The sequence below is a fragment of the Taudactylus pleione genome, unplaced genomic scaffold (genome assembly GCF_031769625.1).
Source record: "Taudactylus pleione unplaced genomic scaffold, aTauple2 ptg000068l, whole genome shotgun sequence".
Taxonomy (NCBI): Eukaryota; Metazoa; Chordata; class Amphibia; order Anura; family Myobatrachidae; genus Taudactylus; species Taudactylus pleione.
This window is the reverse complement of record NW_028284470.1, coordinates 1,235,615-1,256,848: the sequence shown is the minus strand read 5'-3', so window position 1 is coordinate 1,256,848 and position 21,234 is coordinate 1,235,615. Positions and strand designations below refer to the sequence as shown.

Sequence of the window (21,234 nt, the reverse complement as noted above, 5' to 3'; positions counted from 1 at the left end):
AGAGTGCAATATTATTTATTATAATAAAGGGTAAGTATTTATACATTTTTAATTGGACACAATGATAATAATGAATTTATGATGGAGACAGCAAATATTATTTTATGATGCCGGCATCATTTATAGAGCCTTCAAATAATAATTGTTCCTCCCATCATATATAAATCAAGGCTAAGTATCTGTATTTTGGAATACCTAACATTGATTTTTGTAGCATGCTTGAGTCATCATGACCCTGGCAGTTGTATATGCAGAGCATCAACCTTTTCTCACAAGCTATTTGTAATTGTAACGTGTCCGTTTGCAGTCAGGTGGGAATATAAATGGTGTGTTTTCAGGAACAGATAAATGTTTTGAGCCGCTTTAATTTTTCCTATCAATCTGAAGAATAATTAAACCTCTCTTGTGACATAGATTGGGTATTTCACATAAATTGCATTTCATGAAACCCAATTTTCAGAATATATTCATTATATTAAATATTTGAAAAGCATGACCTGAAATAACATAATACATATGAATGAATTGCAATGCAAAGTCCTGTTTTTTTTCTACAAAAAAAATCTAATTTATATTTACAAGACTTTTTACAATGATGAAATACACTAGAGTAAATATTTAATAGCAATATGTAAATATATTTAATATTATATATATTATTGTAATCTTCAAAAGCTGTTCTTCCCAATTATCTCCCCACTACACAGCTCACACAAAACTCACCTGTGTTCTTTTTTAACCCTCACAAAGCCTTCTTACCCCTGTGCTAATATTGTTATGTGACTGGATCAGAAAACCCACCAAGAAACTTTGCAATCTGGTCTAATATGCAATATGAAGCAGTTATCATTAAGTATCAAATACTGTACCTATTTCCCTATACAATAAGTTGTAAGCTTTGTCTGTCTTTTATTACCTAGTCTAGTTTTATTACTGTTTGCTTCCAATTGTAAAACGCAACCAAATATGCTTGTGCTATATAAAAAAATTGAAACATAATAATAAAGGTGTCATACAATTCAACAGCATAATATAATGTGGAAAAAGGGGACAGGGCATAAAATATAGAGATCCAATGAACAATACACAGAAGTAATGGCAAAATGCAGAACATTGATAGAGCAATAATACCAGAAAATCAAAAATATTATGAGTGATGCAATAGACAAAGTACAAAACAAACATTAGCACTACCACAGTACAGAACATGCAACAATACAGGGAGGCACAGGTGGAAGAGATGGGAGCGGACAAGAGGACAGGAGGAAAGAGGACCCTGCTTGTAAGAACGTATAATATAATTGGTGGGGCGATGAGACAAGAGACAACTTTGGTGAACATTTTAGCCCAATTAACCAATGTATTTAAACTTACAAACTCCACAAAGTTTGCCTTAATGTTCCCAATTATCAACTTCAAGGACCACTAAACACAAAAGAAATAATTTTATTATAAATTATACATACTGCCCCCTATGTCCAAAAATTATCATAGCCCTCCCTTCTAGCCATTGCGCATGGTTTAGGGACTCGTTTATCATCACTGAATGTAAATTAAAATACTCATTATACTAATTTTCACGTACATTTGTTAAATCCACACAGGTAATACAGGAGATATCATTGATATACTCTGCTTACCTTCCAGCCCTAATACTGTCTTCAGTTCCCATATACGAGTATGGGGATCTTCAGTCATAATCCCGGCAGTGGAATCCCAACAGTGAAAATCCAGACACAGGTAAGTATTCTAACACTTCCCCTGACCTTCCCCGTAATTCACCCTTCCCGCAGCCTAACCCTAACCCCCCTTCAAAAACCTAACCCTAACCGTTGCCTCGTCCCCCGAGCCTTCCCTAACCCTCTGCTCTCACAGCCTAACCCTATCCCTCTCCATAATCCAAAACCTAAGGCTCCCACCCCAAGCCTAATACTCACCCTCGGGATCGCAGCCATTGAGATTCTGGAGCAGGGATTCTGACTGCTGTCGGGATTCCGGTGCCAAGATTCTGACCGCCAGCATTGTGTGTGCCAATATGCCAACTACGTCCCCATAAAATTGAAAGTTTTAGGAGTTTACCTAAGGAAACTACACCATTTTTAGATGGCATTGGTACTGTAGCTGGTCCAGGTTATGAAGAAGGATATGATCGGATCCCGTCACCCATGCTGGCTGCCTCCATGTGCATACATGAACTCAGGTCTTGCAAGTGCACTAATAATGCTTGGTCAGACCTGGCAGAAGAAAGTTGCGCCGCTACTTATAAGTCCAAAAAATGGGCACGGCCTTGTGGGAAAGGGGGCATGGCCGCACAACCCACCCCATTTTCAGCACTCTGGGGGAGTGCCTAGCACTCTGGGAGATGCCTCCCCAGCACTGTGTAAATGCTGTGCCCAAAGCGGGACAGTCATGAGGCATGAATCCGTGTTAGGGACTTTTCAGAGTAACTGTTCCTGTTCCGGAGCAATCTTGAATTGCTCTGGTAATATTTTATCTGATGCTTCAACTTGACCACAGTGCCGTGAGGCAGCAATGCCAACTATGATTAATATAACAATAATAATATTGGAGCAGGTACACACAGCAACTAGAGCTGATAATATATTATATATGTACTGTGCACTGTAAACTGTAAGGATATTATAAGTCACTAAGGTGCTTCATGAACTTATGATGGGATAATTTACAATGAGGGGTGCTTTATTCAATATAGGACTTAAGTTTCACTAATGGTCCTAAGAACTGAATGTTTTTGCATGTATTATTTACATGTATACATTTATCAGCATAGCATGAGTATCCTACAACATCATTTACAGGTTCTTTCTTGTTCTTATTTTACAATTTTCTTTATGTCGTGTTTTAGATAATGTCAACTATGTCATCCAACAAGAGCGCCGGCGGGAGAGGTGGGAGAGAGGACATGTGAAAAGCAGAAGAATTTCATCGCGATCCATCAGCAAAGAGCGATGGGTGGAAACTCTGGTAGTTGCCGACACGAAAATGATTGAATATCACGGCAGTGAAAATGTGGAGTCCTACATCTTTACCGTGATGAATATGGTACGTTCAGTGCATGATATGATATCACCACCATAACAAGAGGGGCAGAAAATTATTTCATTAAAAGACAGTGGATCTTAATTATTATTATTATTATTATTATTATTATTATTGTTATTATCCTTTATTTATATGGCGCCACAAGGGTTCCGCAGCGCCTTACAAAGTACATAAACAAATGAGCACACAGAAAGTAGTTATTAACAGTACAAACAATACAGGACAAATACATGAATTATAAACATTGCAGCATAACACTTAAATAAGCAGCATGGTGTCAGCAACCAAGTGTTAGGTGCTGTTGTAAATTAAAATAGAAGCAAGGGAAGGAGAATCACATGCGGTAAGAGGGCCCTGCTCGTGAGAGCTTACATTCTAAAGGGGAGGGGGCAGACAAACCGGGTGACACAGATGGGCTGGATTGTAAGGAAGGAACATGGAGTAGTAGGTTAGGATGAGTGCTGGAAAGCTTTGAGGAAGAAAGGCGTCTTGAGAATCCATTTGAAGATTAGGAGCCAAGAAGCAAAGTTATCAGGGAATTTTTACCCAAGTCCAGGGGGACGAATAAAGGCAGCTACTGGAGAAAGTTGGAAGAAGCGACCGATATGTGCATTGAATGGAAATAATTAAATGGAGAGTTTAGAAGGTAAGAGTAGGTGGGAGTAACCAAACAATAGAAGCACCCCAAAACTGTGGCAACCTCCAGTCCAGAGAGCGTGAAAGAATGTGAGGCCCCCAAAGGAGATGGCTGCAGGAGAGGTGGTGTCAGATGGGTAAATCCAGGATTTGGTGATGGCTAGGAGATTCAAGGAGTTGGAGATGAAACCATCATGGATGGGGACCAGCTGATTATAGACAGAACTGGCTTTCCAGAGGAGACAGGAGAGAGGGACAGGGTTGGGAGGAGAAAGAAGGAGACTGTTAGGGTTGCTGTAGTGTGGGGTTGAGATTGATTTAGTGCATGGGGATAAGGAGAGTGTGGGTATGTGGTGGGCTTCTGAATGAGGAATGGTGACAGCAGGTGGTGGGCAAGGTGGAGGTTTAGTGTGGCGTGGGTTAAGAAGAGGTGTAACTTGAAGAAAAGGGAGGGTGCAGTGCTTAGGAGTTATGGGAGATGCGGTGGAGAGTACTAGATGGGATGAAGGGAGACAGAGGAGAGGAAAGAGGGAGAGGAGAAGGTGGAGGAGATTATGGAGGGAGGAAAGAGATGGGAACTGGTGGTAGAGGAAAGTATTATGTAGCTTCTGAGTGATGCGGGGAGCAGATAAAAATGAAGACATAGGCCCTGATTCAGAGCTGGACGCTCTGACAGAGCGCTCGCTCTGAATCAGGGCCGGCCTTCTTGTCTTTTAGAGTGGCCTCCTGGCCGCTCGCATAGCTGTGGGTGACCACCCACAACTATAGCGAGCGGCCAGGAACATGGTCGCAATGGTCAAGACCATCGCAACCATCGGGCTTGCGATGAGACCCTTGTGGTAGGGTCTCGTTGCCGCAAGCCCCAGAGAGATTTTGGCTCTCACAGAGCCGAAATCTCTCCCACTGACATCACTCGTGATGTCAGTGGGGCTGCCCCCAAACGGAGGCGTTCACATGGGAACACCTCCGTTTGGGCAGCCACTCCCCCTGCCCGCCCACCAAAGGGGACGTGCTGTCACTCAACATCGACAGCACGCCCCCTTTGGTACGAGACCCGGAGCGACGGATTGCCCGTCGCTATCCGGGTGTCGCGCATGTGCATGACAGAGCCGGCTCCGTCGTGCGCATGCGCACTGGGCCACCATTGACCCGCTTGCGAGCGCATAGCGCTCGCGAGCGGGTCTGAATCAGGCCCATAGTGTAGATGAAGGTATTGGGAGAGAAACAGCAGTAGTAGTGATGAGAGTGAGGAACAGTACAGTTGAGATTTTAAATATATCAGAAAAGGAAGAACAGTGCTGGTAGATGCAAAGCACAACTACAATAGTATATAATACACAGATTGGAGCTGTTAAAGCTGAAGGACTTTAAATTAAGTATAAAGTATTCTTAAAGATGTACAGGTGTTAAACAATGGTAGATACTACAGTGGTAAAGAGAGAAAGTGACAGTGGTACATGAATAATATAAACAGTGTAGAGTAAAAAGAAAGACATACAAAATGAAAATGGAGCAAACTGACTTGTAATTGTTTGCAATGCTGAAGCAGGGTGTTGGCAAAAGATGTGTCCAGGTTTAAATGAAGTCTGGTGGCTGAGTTGCAGGGTATCCAGAGGCTCAGAAGATCCTACAACATACTTTGACTATAGGACCCTCCTGGGCACATTAAGGTGTAAGGTCTCTGCTCTTGTGGATGCATGGAGAGGTGTGCAGAGAGAAAATCTCCAGCTGCCCATTGTGCAAACGTGTGAAAGTCATGTGCCCAACATTCTCAGGGGCAAACGCCCGATTTTTAGGGATGGTGGGGGAGGACAGTGTATCTGTATACAGTATATACACATGATACTTGTCTACTTTTTGTTGCTCGTCTCTAAAAGAAGCCCAGAGAGGCGATGCAGCTGGCCACCTTAGGGGGTGGTGCTTGCTCTCACATCATTAGACCCCACCCCCTTCATAGCAAATTGCTATTAGACCCACAATTCCTGGTATTATCTTCTTATCCTACCCATTTAACTAGGAAGCGGGCTGGATGCGGGAGATCCAATCACTCTTTCAGGGAGGGTGGGAGACTTCCTGAAAAATCAAAAGAGTAGATAAATAGGATAGCACACATATGTGTATTATATATACCACACACAGATTTATATAACACACATATTATATATAACACACACATCTCTATATATATTAAATAAAGTATGTATGTTCGTTCGGGCTAATCTCTTGAACCACTGGATGGATTTTGATGGGCATTTAACTATTCTATACAGCATTGGTCGTGGAACATTTAGGTGTATGAACCACTCATCTGTGACAAAAGGGAACTGAGCAGTGACGATTTTAAAGCTAGTAAAGCTAGTCACAGAAAAAAATCTTGCGCCAAGCTGCTGTATAGAAGTCGGCCAGGGTGCTGAAACAGCAAGAGAGTTTCTGAAACTGAGGCCTGGAATGAATCAAGTCACAGAAAAAAATGTTGTTCTGTGTGAGTTAATGACTGGCTGCTGCAGGGCCAAGGGCTGCGCTCTGATTGTATCTCTGAGCCAATCAGAGATAGCAATGCGCCCTGAGGCAGGCAGAGAGTGAGAGACAGCCTCCAACGAACCCATGAAGATATCCTGATGCAGACAAAGTAGCCAGGAAGGAGCCAGGGGAGACATAGCTCTCAGGAATTTAAACAAAAACAAACAAACATCGGAATACCATCAAATGATTTCCATATAATGGTGGCAAACATCGGACCACCACCATCAAATGGCAAAAACACTACCATCGGAACTTAAACAATGATGGTTAATAACCATAGGATTCTGATGTCTATCCCTACACTGAACATACAGACGTACTCCACCGTGATTTGCTCCCTCTCCAATGTGATCCCCTACTCAGCCACACTCCCTTGGTGAACAGGAGGCACCTCCCATAGAAATCAGCACTGTTCTCAGACAGGAGCACGACGACAAGGAAGCTCAGGAAGGCAGCCGGGGAGGGGTGCGGATGGAGGCTGCGGAAATATGCACAGGTGCCCCAGCCCTGGGGACATGCTGTTAGTAATGCTTACGGTAGCTGAAATACTAATCTCCCAGAAAAATTATTCAGATGCTTATGAAAATATATAAATATTTGTGGGCCTGATTCAGAGTTGTAAAATAGAAAAAATCCACCTGAGCATGAGATGGCGCTGGTAAAGCTAGTGTCACTAGTATATACAACAATATAATCATAAAAAATTAAACAGCATGATACTCTGACAAGAGCGCTTGCTCTGAATCAGGGCCCTCCTACCTGTTATTGGAGCGGCCTCCTGGCCGCTCGCATAGCTGTGGGTGACCACCCACAGCTTATGCGAGCGGCCAAAAAGATGGTCGCGATGGTCAAGACCATCGCGACCATCGTGCTTGCGACGAGACCCTGCGGTAGGGTCTCGCTGCCGCAAGCCCAGGAGTGCTTTTGGCTCTATCAGAGCCAAAAGCACTCTCACTGACATCACTAGTGATGTCAGTGGGGCCGGACCCAGACGAGAGGCGTTCCCATGGGAATGCCTCTGTCTGAGCAGCCACGCCCCCGGCACGCCCACCAAAGGGGGTGTGCTGTCACTCACCATCGACAACATGCCCCCTTTGGTGCGAGACCCATAGTGACGGCTTGGCCGTCGCTATTCAGGTCTCGCGCATGCGCACGATGGAGCTCCCTCCGTCGTGCGCATGCGCACTAGGGCACCATCGACCCGCTCGCGTGCGGGTCTGAATCAGGCCCTTAGTCCTTTACAAACAGATCCCAATATTGTATGTCACATTATTGATCCTCCAGTTAGATTTTTGGTGGATCCACCATTTCTCCCACATTCATATGTAAAATGAAACATAAAACGGAAATTTGTCACATAAACAATTAACAGGATATATATGAAATTCGGAGCATTTGTGTATTTGGACCCAGAGAAATGATGTTGTACCCCACTCACAATGTAGTGGAGAAATTATAAACACGTAAATGTTTATTTTTCCCACATAAATATCAGGTCTTCTTCAAAACATATATGGGGCACCCCCAAAGTAGATAGAGGTAAAGATGGGTGTACCCTACTCACACAGGTAGGTGCTTTCATTTTCCCATAAAGGTATAACTACTAGTATTTCTTCCTTTCACACATGGGCCGTATTCTCCCTTACCCCTCAATGTGAATAATGGGGCATATAAAGGAAAAATGTAATGAACACAAAATTAAAAACAGAACTTATGAATGCATATCAGGCCAACAGACTTGGAGTAGATGGTAGTAAACGTATATAACCTGAAATGTGGTATAGGGATCTGGACCTCCACACCCAGAAATGCAAGTAGCTTCAATAGTCCAGAAAGACACAAAAAATGCCATCCAAAATTATCTGTATCCCCTTTACCAACACGTTTTGATTTCTTTAAATCTTTATCAAGGTATAGGGGATGACCTCCTGTCTCTTATATATATATATAGCCATCCTAAACAAAAAATCCCCCCCCCGGTAGATCCATTATCTCTGGGATTGATTCTATTACGGTAAATTTGTCAGAATTCATTGATTTTTTTAATTGATTTCTTTTAAGTCAATCACATCTCAAAGACACTGGGGACATTTTAAACAAACTTAAAAACTTGATTTGGGAACAGGATTATATCTTGATAAGTGCTGATGTGAGCTCCCTGTACACTATCATTAAACATGAACAGGATATCAAGGTGGTGATATCTTACTTAAATGATTCAGACTATAGCTCTCAACTTCAAGAAATTAATTAAAGGGAAAGATTGTATAACATAACTATTTTCTTTTTAAAGAAAATTTATATTTTCAAAAGATTGGGATCATGATGGGCATTATGTTTGCTCCAAGTTATGCAAATATTTTTGTGGGTGCTTGGGAGGACCAAGCTATTTGGAATGATAATCCATATGGGGCAAACCTAGTGTCCTGGTCATGTTACATCGATGATGTATTTTTTATCTGGAAGTGTGAGTGGAAACTTTTGGAGGATTTTTGTAACTTTTTAAACAATAATCACAGGAATATCATCTGAACATTTGATATTCAATTGAAGAGTATTCATTTTTTTAGATATCATTCTCTATTTTGAAAATGGCATTGTACAGATTAAAACTTTCCAAAAGCCTACTGACTCCAAAATATATATCCATACAGATAGTTGTCATTGTAGAAACTGGCTGAGTTATGTACCTGGAGGAAAGTTTAAGAGGCTTAGGAGGAATTCAAGTGATCTGAGAGTTTTTAACGAACAAGCTGCGGCAATGAAATAATCTTTCCTGGCTTGTACAAAAAAGACAAAATAGCAAAAGATCTGAATACGGCATGTAAAGCAGACAGAAATAAATTACTTGACCCTAAATTAAAACCTCCAGAAAATGATAAATTCCAGTAGGCTTTTATTTTCAATTTTAGCTAACAACACAAAGAAGTGGACAATATATTAAAAAAGACACTGGCCAACTCTTTAGAAAGACCCAGTTATAGGTAAATTCATCCCTCATAAACCATTGTGTATTTATAGGAAAGATGTTAACCTTAGAGCAAAATTGGTAAAGAGTGCCCTTCTTAACACAAATAGTAGTAAAATGGAAGTGAAATCGATAGGCTTCTTTAGATGTGGCTTATGCCTAGGATTCAGAAATATTAAAAAGAGTTTAATACTAAAAAAATAACTGAACTAAATTACATCAATGGCAGAAAATTTAAAATACCAAACTTTATAACGTGCAATACAAGAATGTAATTTATGCGATAGAATGCAGTTGTGGAAAAATATTACATTGGAAGGACATCTAGAAACTTGAAAACACGCATTGGGGAACATCTCCGCAATATCCGTAAGGACCTTGAATCCCATTCACTTTCAGCACATTATAAAACTGCACATACTGTAATTGCTTGACTAATTAAATAAAAAAAAATTCTGACATTAAAGTAGTTAAAAATTCTGAAAGGTGTAAAGATAATCTGGGTCGACTAGCCAAGGAGGAAATTAAATTTATCTTTAATTATAAAACTCTGTTTCCTAACGGCTTTCATTCATTCGGATTTTGAGATCAAATGGTTTTTATGAATTCATCATTATTTTTATATAATTCAAGGCCATTTTTTATGTATTTATGACCTTATTTATGATCTTATTTATATTCCATTTTTTTTTAAAAAAGCCCTTTACCTTATTGCTCCTACTATATATATATATATATATATATATATATATATATATATTATTGCTGATGTGATCTGTTCATTATCGGATCGTAGCATTTACTTGCTGTATCTTAATTATTAGTATATGGGACGTCTGCTTGATATTACTATCAACAGACTAATCCACTTCCGTGTGTCCTAAAGACTCAGGAGAATTGAGATTTGGGACTAAGGGCCTGATTCAGCAAGAATCGCTGATGCGATCATGGCATCAAGTGCGTACGCAGTTCTTCTGTGACATTATGCAAATGACTGCGCTCGCAGTGTCGCCACAGCACAACATAAAGAAGCCCACTTCTCTTTACTCACGTCCGTAATACCATGCAACTCTGAGAAAACATTGGTACCATTGAGTACCATCGTAGCCTCACGCACAAATAAGGCAGGTCAGACCTCATCACAAACTGCTAAACTTCCCGTTGGTATCTAGAGCTCAGGCTGTGTATGCCGTCGCAGGGGCTTAATTATGCATGCCCCTGTAACGGCGTTCAAATGCACTGACACGCCTGTGTTTGCTCGACCACCCCCCCTCCCTGTCACCACCCACAAATGGTTCTTCCTGTCAATCACTCTGCGATGGGTCTGCATACACACTGCAATCTCATTCCCTATCGCAGTGGCTAGTTCGCGCAGACTTGCACTGTGATGCATACACATGCGCAGATCGTAAAAAAATGGCCGACTGCGTGCGAACTTGTGATTCTTGCTGAATCAGGCCCTAACTGTCTAAACGTCAAAATACCAGGGCTAAAGTCCATAACCATTGGAGCGAGGCTTGGACTTCATAAAAGGATGACATCCCACGCAACCATGGAAATGGAGGATGCGGGTTGCTCATCATCACTTGTGGACAAGTCTCTGTAGGAGGTTGACACGCATACCGCGTAAGCACAGATTGCATATCATATCTGTGAGTTAAAGTCCCTCTAGGAGCAGCGGACACAAACCGGAAATTACATCACTTCCAGTAATCTGACCGAAGTCGAGGAAGTCGGCAGGACAGCGGAGGAGGAACGTGAATTTAAAATCCAGTAGGAAGGAGGGAACAAGGAATTGTATTGTAATTAGGGCTTTCTTAGGGCTTTCTTAATTTATTGTAATTAGGATTGTATTAGGAGGGGTATATATAAAAGAGACAGGAGGTCATTCCCTATACCTTGATAAAGATTTAAAGAAATTGAAACGCATTGGCAAAGGGGATACAGATCATTTTGGATGACATTTTTTGGACTTTCTTGGCTATTGGAGCTACTTACATTTCTGGGTGTGGAGGTCCGGATCCCTATACTACATATCAGGTTGTTTGCTTTTACTACCATCTAGTCTGTTGACCTGATATGCATTCATAAGTTCTATTTTTAATTTTGTGTTCATTAAATACATCATACTTACAAGGCCGTTGCTTCTTGCCTTTGTATGCCCCATTATACACATTGAGGGGTAAGGGAGAATACGGCCCGTGTGTGAAAGGAAAAGCACCTACTGTACCTGTGTGAATAGGATACACCCATCTTTACTACTATCTACCCATATATTTTTGATGAAGACCTAAGATTTATGTGGGAAAAATAAACTTTTATGTTCTTATTATTTCTCCACTACATTGAGAGTGGGGTACGACATCATTTCTCTGGGTCCAAATACACAAATGCTCCGAATTTCATATATATCCTGTTAATTGTTTATGTGACAATTTTCCCTTTTTTTGTGTTTCCTTTTTATGTTTCATTTTACATGTGAATGTGGGAGAAACTGTGGATCCACCAAAAATGTAACTGATTAATATTGTGACATCCAATACTGGAATCTGTTTGTGAAGGACTAAGGGCCTGATTCAGAGGCGCACGCTATTTGCGGGCGCTCGCTCTGAATCAGGGCGTCCCTGTTTTTTTTTCATTCAGGCCTCTAGGCCGCTCGCACACAGCTTGTGCGAGCGGCCTGGCGATGGTCGCGATTATTGTGGTAGGGTCTCAGCACTCACAATGCCAAGTGGACTTCAAGCTCTAATAGAGCCGGAAGTCCACTACTGACATCACGAGTGATGTCAGTAGGGCCACCCACAAACGGCAGGTGTTCCTTCGGGAACGCCTCCGTTTGTTCAGCCTCCCCCCCTACCAGCCTACAATACGGGGCAAGCTGTCGATCAACATCGACAGCCGCCCTGTCTTCTAGTGAGCCCCGGAGCGAGAGAAGGTCTCATTCGCTATGGGGCTCTTGCACGCGCGTTCATGCGCACTGGACCACCATCAACCCGCGCTATGCGCTCGCGAGCAGGTCTGAATCAGGCCCTAAGTATCTTTGCTCATTCATTTTTTCATGGTTATATTGTCATATATACTAGTGACACTAGCTTTACCAGCGCCATTTCTATTGAGTGCGTTGTTACTCTTCTTATACTCTGAGAGGTGGGTAGGCAGCAGGTTGAAGCGCACTGACTTAATACCCCTATTTCGCTTAATTTCTTGATTCCAAGTTGCATGCCGGGAAATAAAAAATTATATATTCAGAGTTGGCCACATCAGTTCCCCGGCACCGCAGCTTTCTATCCGTAGCCGCCATGACTGTCGGCGCGCATTCACTTCTGCCCTGTACCTCTGCATATGCTCAACTCTGAGAAGCCCCGCAACACGCAACCCACAATACGCCTACCTACGTGCGAACGCCCTGTTGTTGCCCAGGTACAGATTCTCGTATAGCTGGTTGCGCCTGTGTTAGTGCAGACTGTATTGCGCCACAATACAAATTTTGTGTACTGAATTTGGGGGAATATGACATGATCTGAGGTTCCCTGAACCAATATTGTATGCAATGTGATTAGTCACAACAGCTCAACAGCAAAGCATCCCAAATACTATATATATATATATATATATATATATATCTATACAGTATATGTTGGTCATTCTGTAATTGTAACTATCACTATTATCATTCTATTATATATAATATATATGCATTATTTTGTTTGTATCCCCACTCTTTCCTCTGCTTTTGTCTGTTAATCTGTTTGCTTTAATATATAATATATACTGCTTAGTCCTAACTACATAGTACATAAAAAAGTGTCATAAAGTAATTAAGACAAAAAAACATTTCAACTAAAAATCTGTCACAATGGTGTTCTAAAACACAAACAGCATCCATTATATCCTACATAGATTACTTTCATGTACACTGATGTCACTACAGTATGTACGCTAATTCTATTAGACAGTAAAGAAATTACCCATTATCTATAGATATACGTACAAGGCAAGGCTAGAATCTGACTCACAGACAATTAGGATTATCTAATCACCATTACCTACCCTACAAAGCTCGTTATGTACAGAGTAATGTTGTGGTACTGTGCATACAATAAACCTGCACATTACAGGTCAATGGATAACAATATAATTAATAACTAAAATTAAAGTGCTCAAAGTATTGGGAATACTGCTTTGTGGGATGCATGTTATATCAGTCACCGGTCACTTGCCTATTTACTCAGATTAGCATCTTTATCATGCAGCTATAAGTAACCTGTAAATCCACTACTGGTATAGAGATGTAAGAAAGAAAGGGGCAGATGTATGAAGCTGTGGAAAGTGATAAAGTGCAGAGTGATAAATGACCAACCAATCCGCTCCCACCTCTCATTTTTCAAACACAGCCTGTAACATGACAGTTGTGAGCTGATTGGTTGATCGTTTATCACTCTGCACTTTATCACTTTCCAGAGCTTCATACATCTGCCCAATAGGTGGTAAGTGCCAAATGCTCTATACCCAGCTCTATTTGACACATCGATCTTCAGTATGATGACGTAGAGAAAATCGCTTTTCTCTATGGTATCTGCAAACACCTAACAATTTTGGGCGTTGCCATACTATTGTACTATTCTATGGCAAGGGAAAACAATTCAGATGTTCCAAAAAACGATAAGCGCATTTTTGTGGCTAATCATTTTTTCACATACAGTGTCGGCAGGATTACTTGCCGATTTGTGTGCTATTCTGCGGTGGGCTGAGCACTAGATCTCACGAAGTTGGCTAGATCTCGCGCATGCACAGTGGGGCTTGCCAGTAGGTAAGACACAGGGCATCAGCACCAGGCTGATGCTCTGTGGGGGTTTTGCACGCAGCACGGATTGCCAAAGTTTTCTCACCCCCATTCGGACGGCCGAGATGTTAATACATATTACATCTCAGCGTTATTGCTTCATGCTTCATCTCAATAAAAGAAGGAAGAGCTATAGCAGCACGATACCAAATTGAGTAAAATTTTGAGCAAAAAAGACGCATGGTGCGTTTTATATGATGCATCTGTAGCATTAAAAAATGGTTTTATACTGAAAAAATACAACACTTTGTGCTAGCCATCTTATGTCAAATTATCAGAAATTATGGTATATTGTTAATATTACATTTTTTTATTATTATTTCTATTATAATACTTAAATATACCACATGGTGTATACCCAGGTGCGCTGGACCCGGGTAAAGGGGACGACGCCCCCTTAAAAAAAACAAAAGCTTTTTTGCAGCACCGCAAAGTGCCGCTAAACGCTGGGGAGGGTGGCACTGTGTGCCCCTCAGCCCGGCACATAGCCAGTGGGGGGCGCGATCGATGTGATCGCTCCCCCCACAGGCATAGGAGACTGTTGTGACTGCTGCTTAGTCTCCCAGTGCAGCCCAGCACACAGCAGACGTGGGCAGCTGTAATTTAAGAGGGGAGGGGGGGGGCACCGGGTTCTGGCCCCCGCCAGGCCCCTCTAGCAAGCCTGCTCCCCCCACCTCTTGGCGCCCTTGTGTATACCTCTGTATCTCTCTTAACTTATTAACTACCAAATATAGATGTTTGGTTCGTTTTTTCTGAAATACGAACACATTCATTTAGGGGTTCTGAGTCAAATTGAGTCCTAGTTCGGAATCACTTTGGGGTTCCGAGTCGAACAAAGTTCCTGTTCTGCTCTGCAGTCAGTTCGGAACTTGGATTTAAAATCCAAATTCGGGTTTTGGATTGCATGTAAACAGGTCCAAATAATTGTTTTAGCGTTTTTATCAATTTCAATCGATTTGAATAGATTTTTAAGGAATCCCAAACCAAACCAAAATCAAATCCGAAACCCAAACACTTGAGAGTGGTTTGCCAAAACCAAAACACGATGATGAATTAGAACCATAATCAAAACACGGGGGTCGGCGCACATCTGTACTAGCAAGTGTATTTTTCACTCTTTAATTTTCCACTCAGTTTTTAAGAAAGGGGAAGAAAATCAGCGGTTCTATTTCTTCTTTACTTTGCTGTTATCGTATCTCTTCAACTTCGTTAATGACAGAATCATTCTTTCACGCAGGCCGCGGGATTGTTTCACGATCCGAACATTGGTAACGCAATTCACATAAAGGTGGTCCGTGTCATTTTACTGGAAGAAGAAGAGGTACGTTGCAGTTTAGTGACCCCGATATCCTCTTGTATTATAACAATATCCGTTAACGCTGTTGTTGCTGTAAATGTTACTCCTGCAAATGTCACAAAATAGTCGTTATTTTTTTGTCTAGGAAGGTCTGAAAATTGTGCACCATGCTGACCAGACGTTGGCAAGTTTCTGTAAATGGCAAAAGAGTATAAATCCGAAAAGCGATTCGCACCCAGCGCACCATGACGTCGCAGTATTGTTAACAAGGTAATCCTATCTCTCCTTTATTGCTCCTGTGTTATGAAACATTACTTTAAAATAAATTGTTGCCAGCCTATTTCATACGTGCACTGCTCTGTGTTGTGTAATGATGTTATGTATAATATTGTATTATAGTCACTGGCAGGGTGCAGTAGTTAGAACTAGGGATGTGCAGACTCAGATTAGTTCGTATTTTTCCTGCCAAAAATCGGGTCTCAGAAAAAGGCAAAACGTAATTTTTTCATGGACAAACATCATCTTTCCTGTACAAAAGTCCATGAAAGATGACGTTTTGCCTCTTTCTGAGACACGATTTTTGGCGGGAAAAAACGAATTTGGCGGGAAAATTCGAGCCTGCACATCCCTAGTTAGAACCACTGTGGTGCTAGATGGCAGTTATGGAAAACACTAAAGAGCTGGTTCTAGGTCGGACACAATGACGCAGTTGAGCAAACTTTTTACTACTGCGAATCACTCTAGGTCACACTGCATCTGCGTCCTGAGCCTGCTCGCACAGAGGGCCTTATTCAGAGATGTACAGTATTACACAGCCGCGTGGAAACGGCTGTGCAATACCGCCCAACTAATATTCTAAAGCAGCAGGAGTAGTCTGTAGGTAAAACACACAGCATCACATCACCATTGCAACCGTCTCAGAATGGGCAGCGTACCTGCTCAGCCGGGCTCAGGAACCTGCGTCTAAAAGACGCAGATCCTGACCCCGGCACTCCCAGAAAACAGGGGCGACATGCCACCATTTTCGAAAAACCCCGGCCAACCACATCCCCGAACGGACGCAGCATGTCAATCATGCTGCGGCTTGGGCACACAGCGTGCGAGGACGCAGGACCTGTTCCATACATGGAGCCTGATTCAGACCCATTCCCAAGCAGCCGCTCTCTCGTACGCGGCTGATGTTATACATTTGCACATGCATCGCAGTGCGAGTGCGCAAACTAGTTTGACCGATTGGGTAGTGTTCGCTCGGCCAGCAAAGACAGCCCAGTGGAATGAGTGACAGGAGAGGCCATTTGTCGGTGGTAACAGGGGCAGGCCAGTAGTAATGGGGGAGTGGAGGTGCGAACGCAGGCGTGCCTGAGTGTTTTAACGCCGTTTCAGAGGCGTGCATAATTAACAGGCAGCATCATAGTACACGTCACCTGGTTGATTTATACACAGAACTGCTCGCAGTGCTTGCGGTAGGGTACAGTCAACCACAAGCGCTGCTGATCCGATGGTTGTATAAACTTCCTGGAGATGACGTACGCTAGTGGGTGGCTAAAGACAGGCTGGTGGGCGTCTATAAACACAAAGTTATCGCTCACCAAGACATAGTGGGCGTGCTTATGCCTTGCCGTGCGATCGCCTGCCTTCACGTCACTTAGCTGAATTTGCATATGCTGGGAGTGAGCAGCCGCATCTAGCGAGCGGGTCTGAATCAGGTCCATGGTTTGAATGGGTCCTGCACATGCACAGATCCCCAACAGTCAGAGAACCATTGGATATGCGTACCTCTGTGAATCAGGCCCAGTGTCGCAGTTGCGATTGAGATGCCCGGTCTCATAAATGAATTGAAAATGTTTTGAGCATTGCTGGTTGGTGACTGGGAGGTGGCTAATCGAAGGCATGAAGATGGTCTGTCTTATGGATGCGTTATTGGAATATCACGGGCGTGTCACTGCAGTGGTTGCAAACTCAGATGCATAATCGCTCACACTTAGAGGTCTATTTACTAAGCAGTGTTAGGAGAAGTGAAAAGTGAAGAGTGAAAAGTGATAAGGTGCCAGCCAATCAGCTCCCAACTGTCATCTCACAGGCTGTATTTGAAAAATGACAGTTGGGAGCTGATTGGCTGGCACCTTATCACTTTTCACTTCTCCTAACACTGCTTAGTAAATAGACCCCTTAAAGTCATACTCTGACAGGAAATCTGTACCCAGCATGGGACGATGTGACCGATGGTTGCGTCTAATGATGGTCAAAGTGGGCGCCTCAGTCCTCGCACATTGAGACACCCAGCTGTACACCAGGGAAGGGCTTATAGCGGCATCTGCACAATGTCGCAGAAACAATACCTCCAAAAGATGTACAGTAGACACGGGCACTGCAGCAGCTGACTCAGAAGCAGGCCCTAAGTGTATACTAGAGAGATGATGAATTGGGCTACCACCTACAGTATGGTACATGGAAACTAAACACACCACATATAGCTAGAGATGAATTCATATCCAACCATGTGATTTGCTGTAGGATTCATGGTATTGGGTCAAAAAATGGTATGTTAGGTGGATCGACTCATAAAATCATTTCTTACTCTCCCAAACAAAAAGTTATTTAAAATATGTGTCAAGCTTCAGTCAGGAATTTCACTTCCCCTCCAGATTCCAGGTCAGGCATCAGTATATCCACCAAGATGGGCTGTGGCAAAGCAGTGTAAAGCCGGGTACACACTAGATAATATGTCTTCCGAACCCGGCAGATCGGACGACATATTGGGCACATCAGCTAGTGTGTACACGCTATGTTTCTCACGAGGTGCACTCCCGCGCGTCGCCAGCTACATCACCCGTTACCATCAGCGGGGGGCCATGCAGCCGAATACATCATGGCCCCTACCATCACTCCGTCGCTACAACGCCATCGTTCTGTTGCTGTGTATGCACTTGCCGATCCCGGGATCCTGCCGCGAACAACATCGTGCTGGGTACACATTGTTTAGTGTGTACCCAGCATTAGTCTACTGCTGCCTGACCAGTATCACAGGGCAGCTCAGTATCACTCAGCTGCCACAGCAGCTGAGAGTATATCCTCATTATTTATTATAAGAATCCAGTCAGCCACGGGGAAAGACACAGGGCCTGATTCAGAGGCGCTCGCTATTTGCGAGTGCTCGCTCTGAATCAAGGCATATTTTTTTAAAAACAAATCTGCCTCCAGGCCGCTCGCATAGCTGTGGGTGACCACCCACAGCTTTTGCGAGCGGCCTGGCGATGGTCACGATTATCGCGGCCATCGGGCTTGCGATGAGACCCTTGTGGTAGGGTCTCGGTTCCCGCAAGCCCGAATGAACTTCCTGCTCTAATAGAGAAGGAAGTTCACTACTGACATCACGAATGATGTCAGTAAGGCCGCCCACAAACGGCAAGCGTTCCTAAGGGAACGCCTCCGTTTGTCCAGCCACCTCCCTCCCTGCCTACAAAACGAGGCGAGCTGTCGATCAACATCGACAGCCACCCCGTTTTGTAGCGAGCCCCGGAGCGAGTGAAGTTCGCGCGTGCGCACTGGCCGACCATCGACCCGCTTGCAAATGCTATGCGCTTGCAAGCGAGTCTGATTCAGGCCCCCAGTTCCACTGGTACCAGGGTCCAGGTTCCAATGGACATTCCAAGCGACCATAGGCTTGCTTTAATGTCTGATGGTGTGGCCGATGATCGATCGATTGTGCATCTTGGTGCACACTTCAGTAGATTTGCGCCGCACCCGATGTGCGTCTCATTAGGATGACCATCGGTGCAGGACTTAGCATAAAGCCGCAGTAGTGGCTGCGCCTTCGTCACATCTGCTGCCTCAAATGCACCCACCTGTGAATTATCCCCTCGGTTATTACCTGTTGTAGCCCCTGATCTCAGCTGATACAATTGTACAAACTCCAGTCATTAACATCCTCTCCTGTTACAGTAACAGATGATATTTGCTATTTAAATAACAAGCTAGCCTGTGTCATTCTTGCTAATTAAAATAGCCAATTATATTTATTATCTGTTTGACTGATTTGATTCTTCTAAACCTCTGCCTTGTGTTTGCTTTTTATCGCCAGTGAATAAAGTGCATTTTTTCATGGACTTTGCCAGGCTGCACGGAATGACTGCCCCTACTTTCATGTTCATGGTTTGATCATATTTCAAGAACTATTTAATATGCAGGCAGCTATATTAAAAATAAATAAATGTGTTTTTTTTCCAGATAAGTATTTATCCCCCTGCACATTTAGATGTCCATTAGTACAAGCCAGCTAGAGATGCGTCTGAGTGTGCATATAATTTCCCAGGGTGCACACAGATGTCTTAAAGTCGTACAAGAATTATTCCTCTCTGTGGGGGAGATGTTCTAAGCCTTGGAGAGAGATAAAGTGGAGAGAGATACGTAAAGCACTAACCAATCAGCTCCTGTCATGTTTCAAACACAGCCTGTAACATGACAGTTAGGAGCTGATTGGTTGGTACTTTATCTCTCTCCACTTTTATCTCTTTCCAAAGGCTTAGTACATCTCCCCCTGTGAGTGGTGTGAAATGAGTCACGAGTATGAACCTGTGTGTTTCGTAATTACACACTTTGTAAAGCGCATTTGTTATAACGAATAAGCATTCACACGTTAAGTATTATGCGCATCCGTCATTGGGGTAGTGGTGTAATATAACATGCAGGGGACGTGTCCTTGTAAAAGCAGGATTTGCGGGCTTACCATTCAGGAGTTAAACAATGCAAAAGTAGCTTCAAATATGCGCAATCATTTATAAAACAGGCTGAACCCCAGCTTTTCATGTACTGTACGTATAAAAGGGCCCTAGGACACTGGAGTCAATCTTGTTCACAGCAAATGTGAAAGGATTTCATCATCTCCATAATGTACAGAGCTATGTAATATACTAGAATAAATGAAAATAATAATAAAATAATAATAATAAAGTATTATTTTTACACAATAAATTCTAGAATCTTTTTAATTATTGCGTGAGTGTTTCTGTTCTATCCTATGCTTGATGCTGCAACAAGTACAAAGTATACCCTGAAGTTACTAAGAAGTGAACAGGTCCTAAGATTTTACGTTACAAGTTATACTCTAATTACCCCCCTAGGCACTTTTTTCCCCCTATAGCTAATAAGAATTATAATAATAAAGAACATAGGGCCTGATTCAGAGCCGCTCGTAAGCGGCCGCTCGTTCGCTCCGAGCGATGTTCGCACATCTGCATATGGGTCGTAATGCGCATGCGCCAACCAGTCAGTGCGGTCGGAAATCGTGTGTTCGCAAAATAGCGAGTGCCTGCTAATTTGAGTGACAGGATGAGGCGTTTGTGGGTGGTAACAGGGGAAGGTGCTTGAAAACGGGGAGTGGAGATCCGAATGCAGGCGTTCCAAACGGTCAAAACAGGCGTTTAATGGGTGTGCATAATTAGCAAAGCAGCGTCATCGGCCACGTCACTTGGTTGTCTCTTAGCCTGAACTGTTCGCATGAATGCGGTAGGAAAATCCAACCACAAGCACTGCGAGCAGTTCAGACGCCTTTCGATGTACTCAATTAATCTAATAAATAGCGGAGATGACGTATGATGCGAGCGGCCAGGGGGCGTCTTTACAAAATAGCGAACGTATATTTCGTTCGCTCGCTCAGACATAGAGGCGTCAACAGACCGCAAAGAGCGAGCGCTCTATTAAAATATCCGGCCCCTTTTTCTGAACGAGCGAGCGCAAATAGCGTCCGGCTCTGAATCAGGCCCATACTTCACTGTTGGATTTGCCAACTAAAGTTATTAATAGTCGATTTGCCGTAACTTCCATGTATACTTAATACTGGTGTCACTATAAGGTTTGGAAACCTAGAAAGGAATATTCATGCAATTGTGTTACGTTTTCTGGGGA

General features: G+C 43.0%; 1 protein-coding gene across 1 annotated transcript in view; it reads left to right on the top strand.

Annotated features, from left to right (window-relative positions):
* The window catches only part of ADAMTS12 (ADAM metallopeptidase with thrombospondin type 1 motif 12), a 727,141-nt gene that overhangs the window by 374,262 nt on the left and 331,645 nt on the right, over positions 1-21,234 (top strand). Inside the window, exons 4-6 of the mRNA XM_088466956.1 lie at positions 2,867-3,063; positions 15,271-15,354; positions 15,476-15,600. Of these exons, the coding sequence (XP_088323082.1) occupies positions 2,867-3,063; positions 15,271-15,354; positions 15,476-15,600 (406 nt within the window). The remainder of the gene's footprint in view (positions 1-2,866; positions 3,064-15,270; positions 15,355-15,475; positions 15,601-21,234) is intronic.